General features: G+C 36.2%; 1 protein-coding gene and 1 long non-coding RNA gene across 6 annotated transcripts in view; one reads left to right on the forward strand and one right to left on the reverse strand.

Moving 5' to 3' along the window:
* Nucleotides 1–508: 508 nt before the first annotated feature.
* Nucleotides 509–12,986, reverse strand: part of LOC110458311 (arrestin domain-containing protein 3-like) — a 34,222-nt gene continuing 21,744 nt past the window's right edge. For all 5 annotated transcript variants that reach the window (XM_021509959.1, XM_021509963.1, XM_021509961.1 and 2 more), the window contains 6 exons: nucleotides 12,759–12,905; nucleotides 7,353–7,573; nucleotides 5,761–5,943; nucleotides 4,796–4,978; nucleotides 4,089–4,329; nucleotides 509–3,677 (listed from right to left, as the gene is read on the reverse strand). In XM_021509959.1, the coding sequence (XP_021365634.1) occupies nucleotides 3,469–3,677; nucleotides 4,089–4,329; nucleotides 4,796–4,978; nucleotides 5,761–5,943; nucleotides 7,353–7,573; nucleotides 12,759–12,905 (1,184 nt within the window). In that variant the 3' untranslated portion in view covers nucleotides 509–3,468. The remainder of the gene's footprint in view (nucleotides 3,678–4,088; nucleotides 4,330–4,795; nucleotides 4,979–5,760; nucleotides 5,944–7,352; nucleotides 7,574–12,758; nucleotides 12,906–12,986) is intronic.
* Nucleotides 4,901–12,986, forward strand: part of LOC110458312 — a 21,088-nt gene continuing 13,002 nt past the window's right edge. Inside the window, exon 1 of the long non-coding RNA XR_002463785.1 lies at nucleotides 4,901–4,986. This is a non-coding gene — a long non-coding RNA (uncharacterized LOC110458312). The remainder of the gene's footprint in view (nucleotides 4,987–12,986) is intronic.

Raw genomic sequence — 12,986 nt, forward strand, 5'->3', positions numbered from 1 at the left:
TGGGAATAGTGCGAAATTTATTTCAAACAATTTCAGGCTGACAAAAACCCATTAAAAGTGAGCTGGAATCAATGACATTGATGTCTTTTTAACTCTCGTGAGATGTCTCCAGGAACCCGGGACCTGTTAGATATCCATGTAGGATTTGTTACAAACCCGTACATGTAATCATCGTAAATGTATTTGGATGTTTACTGAGGAATGCTTATTACTAGATGTCACTTTTCGTGTTCCATGTCGTTTTAATCATTTACAGACTCATAATTCTTTTGGAAATCTCAACTCTTAGCTATCTTTTACGATAATAGTCTCCCTTTTACCTCAACATTGGCTTAAGCAAAAGGCATAAAGGGATGCGGTCTTTGCCCGTGTCTGTTTTTGTTAAGTTTGTTCATAAAATCCAAGTTGTTTGGTTGTATCTTAAGCCTTACATATAAAGTGTATATGATAGCGTGTTCGGTATAATAAACAATCATTTATTGTCTTATATTTTTGTCCTAAAAGTGTACATGTAGCAGTAACGTGATTTGAGGGCTTATTTCACATAAAACCGAAAAACTGAAAGATAGTTTGCATTAAATTGTTATAGAGACAGAAACAAACTTACTGTTACGTGTGAAATAATCAAATATCTTAATTGACAACAAGGTGACCATCTTTTTCTTTGAATGTTTTTTAATCAAAATAGTCATTGAAAAGATAGATGCACGTGAACTTCAGTGAAGAGTCATGGACTAACTTAACTCAAAACTGAGTGTCCCAATTGATTGTACAAAACCTTTATCTTAAAGTACAAAAGTGTACATAGAATTCTCAAAATCATTTAAGTACAGATACGTAACAGAGTATTCTACATATCAAAGTGTTTCGACTTTTCCTGATAGCTATTTTCGAAACAAACATGTGTATGGAAATAAATAAATCCTTCGATTATTAGCCTTTTCTTCTTTCAGAAATCTACGCCCAATTTGACAAGCACTTTACAAAGGTTATAAAACCTTGTACAATGTATCTGTCATCAAGCACCCCGAAGAAAGATCTCCATAAACTATACCCATTGACACATTGACACATCATGTGTAGAATGGTATCATCTTCGTATTTACAAAACAAAAAGGTTTTTTAGTTGATGATGTTAAAGTTGAAAAGCATATTTTTTGTACATATGACCTGTGTGCAAAATTGAAATTTACAAACTCATCTGCTACATTGAAGGAAAGCATGCGTTCATTTTACCACACAATCAAATTGCCGTTTACTAGTAGCTCTTCTGTCCACCTTTGCCATTGCCATTAATGAATCAGGTTTCCATGCTGAAGATTTTGATTTGAATGGATCACATATATTCCCAACTGCGATAGTTTTAGAAACTTTGCCAATGAAACATGTTCAATCCTCCCTTTTTAAGAGTATTTATTCGTGAGTTCCTTAACATTTGATATGTTCGATTGATCCAAAACAAATCAAATGTTTGCATTAATTCTCATATAATATCCAAGGTTGATAAGGTAACTGTTTATATCTGGATAATGATGGGAAAATCTAAAATGCCTATTACTGGTATTTTACCCCCTGTCAGGTTTCTCAGCCGTACTTTTTAAGGTTTGTTCATTGTTGTAATGTTTTTCCCTGAAATGAACAAATATGGAAACTATTTTACTGTGATAGAACTTAAAACCAAGCTTTTAAAAATAATCCCTTCAAATTTTTCTCAAAATATTTTTGTTCTGTTTTATAAATAACCTTTTGACGATAAACTTTTCTGCTCCTCCAATACCTTTTTTTTTCTTATGACTATAAACATTTCCCAAATTCTTCCGGCAGATATAAACAGACCTGAGAGGGCGTTAATTCTTGCCCAGACAATCAGTTGCTGCACACTGACTTATTCTTATTGTTGTATTATCTTTGTTGATACCTTTTATATGTGGACGGATTATGAAAGCTACCCCTTATTTCTCAGCTAATAAATAAATGAATAAATAGGGAGATATTGGATCACCTTTTCGTACTCCCTTTTCAATGCTAAAGACATTCGAACAAGCACCATTGTTTATCACACACCTGCAATCTCATCATCGAAAGTTCTTGCATTCACTCACATTTTGAATCAAACATTTTTGGTCCAAACAAACATGACTATTTTATCGAATGCTTCTTAATAATTTTTTTATAGTTAGCGGAACTAGACTGACTCAGAATTAATTTAAATGTAAACTCAGCTTATCTTCAAAATTGGCATGGCCAATTAATTGAATTTATACAAATAATCACAGCGGATATAACCCGTCTTCAATCTAATACAGGATAATAATGGGATGCTCATTTAATAATATATCATGCGAACAAAATATGATATCTAAAATAAGTATCATTAAACAGTATCTATTTATAATGACTGGGAGATTCGTCAAATATCCGTTACATATAAAATTTCAAAAGTTTCTTTACTCCTAAGTATCGTTAAAAAGGAGCTTAAATTCACTTAAATTTTGATGGCAGTATACTTATATATATCTTTAACATATTGAACATGTAATGTTTACATTTTCGATGTACAACCTCTAGATAAGCCTAATAACTCAAAATAGTGTATTCAGCAAGAACTGTTGAATATTTCCAAAACCAAAACTGTCACGCTGTTAGAGCCATTAGGTATCAATAACTTCGTTACGTCAAATTCAAATGCTAACAGAAATTCGAATAATGGTGTCCGAATGCCGTGTGTGTGGGTTGACGGACATGGTAAGCCAGAAATATAAACCTTTTTTTTTTTTTGTGGTTTCCGGTATAAATAAAATGAGGCATCTCTCAGTAGTTATGGTAGTATGCAATGCTTGCTTTCAAATAAAATATGTTTGCGAAAAGCCCACCAAACCACAGACTGACTCAAACAATATTATCGGCAATTTCATTCCGAAATTATTTTATAAACAAAAAAGGTATTTGATTAAAAAATAAAAGAAAAAAACACATTTGCATCTAGAGCTTGACAATGAAAAACTATATGAGAAAAACGAAATAAAATATTTCACTTTTCTACCTACTTGACCGAACCCAAATTTTGAGCTGTAAAATGACAAACAATACTTTAAATAAGAACCAACATAGTTTGGAGTTCATGTCATTGAGGTATGCTTGAAATAAGCCGTGTTGTATTCATTTGGTCCTTGAATAACACTTTTTGGCATAAAGAAAAATAATTTCGAAATATTCACAGTGATAATCAATTTTATCATACATTGGTATTTTAAATCCACCTGTTGTACAATATGAGTTCTCGAACTATATGTAAAGTGTATACTCTCAAGTCCTAAATACAATACAGAACATGATATATTTAAACATATTTTGACGTAAAACGATTGTTAACAGGACATGTTAATGTTTCACGTCAAAATAGCGACATGTAGATATTAAGGAAAACAATATAGGAAGCTGAAGATTATCGCAATATACATGTAGATCTTATGCCCTCTGTTCTTTTTCTTTGACGTGGAAATTTGCATCGGGGCGATTCCAGTCGTAGTAGGGATACATCGGGCTCCAGTTCTGGTTGGAGGGCTGGTTCGTTGGCTGGACAGAGTTAGGGGCCGCATCTTCGTTATCAACCTCATTTCCCTCACTGTATCCACCCGACATTGCTCCCAGCGCACTACGACCGTATGAGGGTGGCGCTGAAAGTGAAACAATTCTGATTTAGTAGAGGAAGAGCAAAATCTTTAGCAGAGCAATACATTCTGAAATGTGTTGTAAGCTACTCCTTAGCAATGAGAGTTACTAAAGATTAAAGATTAATGAGAGTTACTAAAGATTAACAGCATTGTCCTTCGTCAAACATGCTTGGACCGATTCCCATCTCTGGGATCGTTTTTATCAGTATGGTCTTTGACGGCCATCAGGTGAATTTCTGTTTTCCAAAAATAATAACATCTATTTATAGTTATGGCAAACACCTTTTTTATGAAATACACACANCGCTTTTTAAAAAAAAAAAAAAAAAAAAAAAATCCAAGAAAAACTTGAGTCATTGAACACAACCTGATTTTATTCCATGTTTACAAATTTGAGTTATAAGATACACTTACGTATATTTTCTGGCATCATGCTTTGTGGGGGCGGCGGGTAGGCAGGGTCATTATGGTAGATATCACTATAGGACGGAGGAGGAGCCGACGGATTGACTCTGGACTCGGGTGCATGCACAGTCGTAGGCTTATTCATTGGGACTCCGAACTGCTGGACTACTGACACTAATGGAATACTGCCGATTATTACAGGGATGGGAACACTCAAATCAAAGGCCAGTCCAGAGGGAACAACCTGCAGCTGCAATGTGATAATAGAGATTTGATAAAAGACCGTATCGCCGATCAGCATAGACATTATAAAAATTGAAAATAATCAATGATAATTAATATAATAATATCTGTTACCAAGAGTTGATAATTGATTGAATGACATGCGTGACCGTTTCGAAACCCAAGATGTTTTATTTACGTGTAATTCTATTTTAAATACGCTGCTCATATAAAGACTGACAAATTTGAGCAACATTTCGAGTCAGGCATGATTATCACTTAACTTGTAAAGTATTTACAGCAAAAGTTTATTTCGTTTCACAACATTTATATAATTTACCACTATACCATAATCATGTAGCTTTTAAAATTAATTTGAAATGTTTATTCAATAGTCTCAATTCAAATGTACTACATGGAAGTTTGCAGTAAAATCATCATCAGAACTAATACATGTATGCTTATTCGTGTTACTGTTTAAAAACAGGACACACCTCAACAGTATAGTCGATGGTTATGATGGAACATCCAGGTAGACCGGAAGCAGGTAGTGGAGGTATCACTAACCCCTCCCCATTCCAACTATCTGACTCGCCTGGTGGTATCTCAATCTTCCGGAGCTCGGCCACCTCCGTCTGAACTCTTCTTGTCTTACCACCTGCGTGGTAATTCACGTTCTGTTAAGGTAAGTACATGTACGACAAGAGTTAAATATCACCAATATCACAATGAAATTTGAAACAAAAAATAAATACAAAACAAAGATATTATGTCAACTATACGACAACGAATGTCGGGTACCAGGAATAGATGCACAATTATGTCAGACATTTGTTGTGCATCTATTCCTGGTACCCGACATTCGTTGTCGTATAGTTGACATAATATCTTTGTTTTGTATTTATTTTTTGTTTCAAATCACAAATACAGAAACGAAAGTAAAATACCGGTATGCATACCTTACATACTATTAGTCGTACATGACGTGTAATGTATATAAACATAGGTAATAGATATACATAAACAATATGTGTATCTTATTAATAGTGCTGACATACTTATAAGTACTGGATGTTGTATTATCATTTATAGAGAACAGAATACTCTATATATAAAGTATATATATAATACACATTGGTGGATAAATATGGCATGGCACACGATGATAAGTATTCAAAGCTGTCGTGCTGTTTTTACTAAAGATTAAGTCCCACTTAACCCTAATTTTACCTGAATACCAGCTTAATTCTGGACGTTTGGAGATTAGATTAAAAAACGAATCCTGAGTTGTTTCAAATAAATTTTCTTCCTTTGTACTTTAAAATTCCTTGACAGCCAGTATGTATATCAAAGAAATACATTAGCTGCGAATAGGAGAGATTAAATGAGTTATTATCAGAAGATTCATAAGCGCAATATAATCCCTCTATTAGGTTTTCATCAAGAAGAAGCGACATACCATAAGGAGGTTGATCTGGTGGTTTTTCATCGCTCTTCGACTGTGATTAACAACTTCTCCCTGAACCATGATCTTTTCGCCCGGGACATATCCTGTTCGATTAAGACGTAGCTTGCCTGTGATTGGTCCAGACTCACAGCAAAGACAACATAGCGTCTTCGATCCCTGATTTTCGACGGTGTTCTGTAATCAAACAGGATCAAAAGCATACAACAATGAACATCTCAAGTTTTTTGCATACAAATATGATAGGGATTGCATATCGGTTATTCGTTTGCAGGGCTACTATTTCGCGAAATGGCGCAAGATATCTCTCTTATTTTAGCTCTATTTGATATTTTTACAGCGCTGACTAATACTGCGCTTATTAAGTTTCTATGCGGTGTTATTATAGGTGTGCCAATTGTTCGATGCACCCATTTGACAACATACTCTCTCCTCGTGACATGTGTCGTTTACATACATCTCTCGTCAACAGGAGTGATTTACATAAGAAATGTTGGTTGTCAGAAGTTTAAGCCAAATCATCATCATGTTATTTGCTGTTGGAGAAATTTATAGAAACGCGAATGACTTAGCATAAAACTGGGTAATGTTGAATGATTTGTTGTTGACGTTAACGATATTGTTACACGACACCAGTGAACAATAAGCACTGCCCCGCATACTTCATTGTACACATCAGTACATGTTTATTTAAGGACATCGTATACAATAAATAGTTTTTAATTTCAACGACAATGAATTTGTATAGATGTTCTACTGATACCAGAATTACCTCACATACGTCCGATATATATATATTCATCGTTCGCGTGAATTAGATAAATCTGACATACAATATGTAATTTACATTTATAATTCAACACGTGCTAGGGAACTTATTATTGAACATATCCCCCTCCCCCCCCCCCCCCCCCCCCCCCCCTCCCGCAAATTATATTAATTATGAATGAAACCACACGCACACCGAATCACCAACTAATTCGTCCAGGTTATCAACAAACGACAAATACGTCCTCTTCCCTGAGGTCTTTCTCCCGTGTCCCTTCTTTCTGTGACATAAAAAATACAAACATCGACATGCCATCATTGTTATTCCGATTTTTTTTTATTACCTACTTCCTTGCTATTAATGTACCATTCTCGTGGTTTCGCTCACTTACGTACTCCATACCCCTGGAATGTGTCATACAAAACCGAAAGCACGCTGCTAGTTATATGAATGTTGACAAATCTGACCAATCACAAGGCTGATTCGTGTCCTTTGAAGATTACAGAGAAGCAATACCGAACTTCATAACCAGTCATTTTTACCGCTACGCTGGCGCGAAATTCTTTTGATGAAAATCAGAGGATCAAACTAGTCTTCTTGCCTCATCCAGAAGGTGTCGCGCACTGAGCCTTCGATTTTGTCATGACATGTTCCAGCGGTGCATAGAGCGTACATTTGTAAGTGAGCGTAACACCTGGAGTATCGAGGATGTATATGTCATGGCATCTCCGCAGACACCAGCCTTCGGGTAAGTATTGATCTATGTGTTTGGACAACAAAATATTTCAATTTTATCATATATGTTATTTCAACTTACCATAACATCTGTTCTTCCGTTGAGGTCCAGCAGTTGTATGACCGTAAACGGATGGAAGTGTTCATTGTCAAATGCCCAGGGTTTATCTACGATAGCTTGAAGGTAGTACCGCACTCGCCCCACGCCGCCCTCAAATGAGGTAGCGCATTTGCCGGGGAGCTGCATGCCAAAGGGATACGTATATTGGCCTGGCTTCATAATCAACTGATCTTCTCCTGGACCTGCACACAAATGTGGATGAATTAATGCAGTAACAGTTTATTATTACATTACGACATTATACAATGTACCCATGTATAATATGTTTGTGTCAAGAATGACAAGAGAGGTGGACGCATTGCAGAATGAAAACAGAATATGAAAAGATCGCAAAAGTAAATGTAACTTCAGAGTACACAGAAGAAACTGCACGATTCTGTACACAGAATTCTACTGCCGTCTCATATAAAACATATTTATAAGAGGATGAAAGTGCATAGAGTATCCCCGAGTATATCACCATCACCGGAGGCGAAGCAGGTGATAACAGAGATGTACTAGGGGAGAAAGGGCATCTAGGCACTTGCTGCCCCTCTGATGAATGTACTCAAGTTTTCCTTAGGCAAAGAGTTAATTGTAAGCAATGGTTTCAATGAAGCACGTGTTTTGTTGACCAATATAACGGTAAACAATTCAAATTTCAATGAAGATTAAACTTACACTGTAAAATGTCCTGGAAGTGGTTAAAAATTTTACTGGGTGCTTTTTTAATTGTCATATTGAAACTGACAGTAATGTTTGATACTTTAGGAGGACATGTGTATCTTTGTGAGATTTGCTCCACTTGTTATGCCACTGGCGGCGATAAATCCGGCTGCAGTATAATAGTGTTTGCGACAGCTTTGTAGATTTGTTCCAATACCAGCAGGTCAAGTTCATTACCACAAAGTGTGTTTTAATCTGCCTCTGTTAAACCAGTCATACCTGTGAGATTTTTCGCAGTGAACAACTCGTAGACTGAGCAAGGTATTTGCTTAAGCGTTTCGACATTTCGCGTTGTTTGTCTTTCAACTCAGCCTAGAAGTGTTGCTGTGAATGAAGTGGGTTTTTTCGTGACCTAGTGTTGTCATTATGTAGCATGCGATATCTAATGAAATTGTGGACGTCTCTCTAAATGTGTGGCTATTTAAAACAAGGTTACCGAGAGCGGTATATAATACGCCCGTCACACATTGAATGAGCAGTTGTTTGTATGATTGAAATATATGAAGTATTTGTGAGTAATTGATATTAAAAGAGAAATCATTCAACATAACTGGTAGATCAATGAGTGCAATACAACATCATGGAACGCATGCATCGCATTAATGAAACCAAGGGTAATAACTCCAGTAATTATGGTCGGATAATGGCGGTTATCGAACTTGTCCGTGGTTTCATGGTAATTAACCTTGTTGTGAAGTTTGAAGTTAATCCGTTAATAATTACTCGAGATATCGAGCGGACACTGTTTCGGCAAGTAAAGGGGCATAACTCCAGAAATTATAATCGGATAATGACGGTTATCGAACTGGTCCGAGGTTTCATAGTAATTAACCTTGTTGTGAAGTTTGAAGTTAATCCGTTAATAATTACTCGAGATATCGAGCGGACATCGTTTGCTCGCCCGCCCGCCCGCCCGCCCGCTCACGTGATAACATAATACGTCCCCGTCTTCGACGGGCGTATAAAAAAAATTGCCATGACTCTTCTCAACGCATCCTTTACTTGCAGAGCCCTACAGTATTGTATGCAATTTCCACCAAAGAAATCCAATGGTCCTTGCAGACATTTTTCATGCACTTGTTTTGTATATTTCTCAAACTAAAGGATAGAACATGACATATTAAGTCGTCCGACTGTTATGAATCATGTTTCGACTGTGCTGAAATCTAAAAAAAAAATCTGTAAGTAATTTTACTCCGTTTTAATATTTTTATCATTAAAACTTCGGAAATAAATTGGTGTTCAATGTCATATTTATTTTATGTCAAATATAAAATGTTAACACCGTTACTGTGGCGTTGTTAACACCGTTGCTATGGCGTTGTTAACACCGTTGCTATGGCATTGTTAACACCGTTACTACGGCGTTGTTAACACCCACTTGATTTATTATTTGAAATATGGTCCTCGTAGTTTTCTCGTAAGTCGATATCTGTGGAAAGCTTGCAGCTTGTGTTTCGGGTTTACAGTAACTTGTTAACTTACTGGTGCTTCCATACGCGAGGTATGTTTACATGATATTGCAGTGTAAAATGAACAATCAGACTACTAGATATTTACATGAGGTACAAAATAATATTCATACCTATGATCATCAATAAACAACTAGGTAACCATGGAAATTGCCACTTGCTGAACCTGATATGAAGTAATCTTCCTAGCCAAGTACAGTCAGACACAAGGGATGTTGTATTAACAGGTAGATTATATTTGTTTACTTATACTCATTTAGTACTTGGCAGTATTAATGTTATGAGCGTGTCAGGAAAGACTAAGAGGGTAAATGTTGAGTTGGCTGGCCTATTAAATAATTCTATACATGACTGGTAACTAATGCTAAACACATTGTAGGTTGGTGAGTTACTTGGTGCTATTAATACTATACGAAATATCGATCGTGTTGTTACAGTAGATAGGGGGTCTCGGCATTAGGTTTATAAATAGTACCTTGCAATTTTTATTTCATACAATGTAATAGATTTACGAGAGCAATACGAAAAGAAGCTGGCTTCGGATTGACCTAATATTTTATATTCTAGACTTTAAGATAGTTGTGGTGTTTAAGGAATGCGAGAGAATAAATGAAACGAAAACTTGAAACGGGTTCTTTTTTCGACTTTGTATTTTGGAAACCGGAAGTGCACAACTTAAACATACACTGACGGTATACAAACACATTGCATATAAACAGAATGGTTTTTTGTGGATATGCCATCAACGGGTCAAAGTTATACATTAATACTATGTAAATAACACAGGTACAGTACATGCACTAGTCTGAATGGTATATGATCTATATGAGGTACAGTTTACTAAACATGCTGGCGATATCTGACAACGTGAAAATAAATTAATATTTTCCTATGGTGTCATCAGCGCGTCTCACCATGGCAAATGTATTTGTTTTCTTTTGAATGTTGTCCGTATCTGCCTCTTGTATCCTTTCCCATAAAATGAAAATATTCATTACATGATGTCTTTTTTTCCTAATATTTAAGGATTAGCCTTTTAGTTTGTTCAGTTCATGAGATAATAAATCCAATGGAACACGAGGTAAATTGCGTAAACGCGAAACGTTTACAAACAATTCACCGACTGCTCTGTTGGATTTATTATCTCATGAATTAAACAAAATAAAAGGTTAATCCTTATATTGACAATATTTTCTTTAAACAATAACACCATTAAAAGAGTCGGATACAAGCATTTACCTTGTGTAATCTGCGTTCAAAAATATTTTGAAGTCATGTTAAAGCCGCTGACAGACAGCTAAACCCCACCCACTTTCTCCGTGAAAACAAAAGAAAAAAGTTCCTCCCTTATAATATTTGTATTCACATAGAATATCCATATTCTACTTCATACATTATCTTCATGATTGTTTTAGTAGGTAATGGAATAAATAATCTTACATTTGTATGAAATTGAGGTATGTCGGCAAAATACTTAGTAGTAGAAAATACTAATGACCGCGGACGTCCAACGTTTGAAAGTGATGCGCCTGCGTAAAGGCGGAAAATAGAGAGTGCTACCATGTCGTCGAGCGATAGTGATTAGCCCAGGCCTGGTGGATATTGAATGTGCAGTTATTGAAATTGCTGTTTGTAAGCATACCAGAGAGCAGTTTGTCGGCCGAGTGACTGTTGATGTAACATTTTGGGGACGAGAAATTTGACCTACATTTCTGGAAAGGATAGCCATCGTTTCTGTGTCATGGCGGCCGACACTCATAGATGAGAGAGTGGAGCTGATGGAGCGTTTTGTACCAACAATGGCGACTGTAGCTTCTGCCACTTATTTTGGTGTCTCGAACGCACGGTAGTCTAAACGCTAGCGTGTGTTTGTGAACAATGACACAAGGTTTGCGGAAAGAAGTCCGCCAATATTTACATATATTCATACGCGGTAAACTGGGTCACGTTCTACACTCAAGTTATTGAGAAATATAGATTCAGAAACAGTGGCAATCGTAAATATTAACTAATAATTTTAGCATATGGGATCATCGTTCCATTACATTAAAAGCAATATTTCACTCCTTATGGTCATTGTGTACTATTTGAAATGTATGCTGTTGTGTGGTTTTTTTTTATCAAGTAGTCAAGTATTTGCTATCATACAGCAAATGCCGCCATTATACATGTATAATTAACCCCACTGGTACATGGTTAACGCAGAAAATGTGAATTATGATTATACTCACTGAATTGGTTTTAAATAAAAAATGACAAATATACAAGTACATTTGTATATTGAAGTTATTTCTTATGGCAGTCATAGGCAAACTAAGTGCCAATAGGACAAAGGCAAATAAAACATACACGCCAACAGATTTCATCGAACTTGCATTTGTTTAGTTGGCATTCACATTACTTATGAATAACAACTCAGAGCACTTCAATGGGTATATGTATAAGGCCGTCATTTCATTATATGAAGCTGCCTTATTTCATTGAAGATACTTTCAACCATCATTTGAGGTAGTGATTTTGTAAATGCACTAATTCATTGTATGATGTACATTTCTCTCACCCTTCACAGATGTGCCTCTCGTTTTAGCCGGTAAAGATCAGCTTGTCACCCCTAGGGGGATATAGCCTCGTGCCGATTAACACGTGTAGCACGTGTTCAATTGTGACGTCATTAAAATGTGTCACATGTCCCTTTTGATGACGATATTCATACCTAACATGTGTTTTTGTTTACACTACAGTCGGTGGAGTTGTGACCGAAATAATAGGATTGGAGAAAAATAATCATCCCATACCATCGGGGTGATTTTGTGGTTGTCTAACCCTCGGCAGACCCTCGGGTTAGACAACCAAAAAATACCCCTCGGGTTGGAGATTTCTATGTCACATCATTAATATATGGAAAGATTCTATTACTCATTAAATGATATGCACGTATCATGTGTTTATGATAAACTCGTTTTTGTAATTAATAAAACGGTATTCGTTATCTTACAGTGTACATTTGCTCGGTGTGCAATGCAAGTCCATTATAAACACGCACATTAAAGATTAATACGTACTTACACACAAAACAAATAGTAGATACCTTATTCACGATCATACCACACGTTTCACGACTTTATAAATAATATTATATCTGGGCACAGTGGCCGGAAACATCCTAGTAAGCGTCCTCCTGTATACTTACCAGGGACGAGGACCTTTACTATATTGTCGAAGTAAGTTTCATGGCTTCGGTAATGCTTGGTGTACGTTCTGCGATGCTTTCCGCTTCCTCGTGACTTTTGTTCTGTCCAGTGTACGTCTGCATAGCCTCGGAAACGCAACCGAATCTCTGGTGAAAATAAATGAGGTTCTATTACATGTAATGCTATATAATAACATAGTGGGGGTTGGAGGGGTGTGTGTGTGGGGG

Source organism: Mizuhopecten yessoensis, unplaced genomic scaffold, assembly GCF_002113885.1.
Source record: "Mizuhopecten yessoensis strain PY_sf001 unplaced genomic scaffold, ASM211388v2 scaffold9541, whole genome shotgun sequence".
Classification (NCBI taxonomy): domain Eukaryota; kingdom Metazoa; phylum Mollusca; class Bivalvia; order Pectinida; family Pectinidae; genus Mizuhopecten; species Mizuhopecten yessoensis.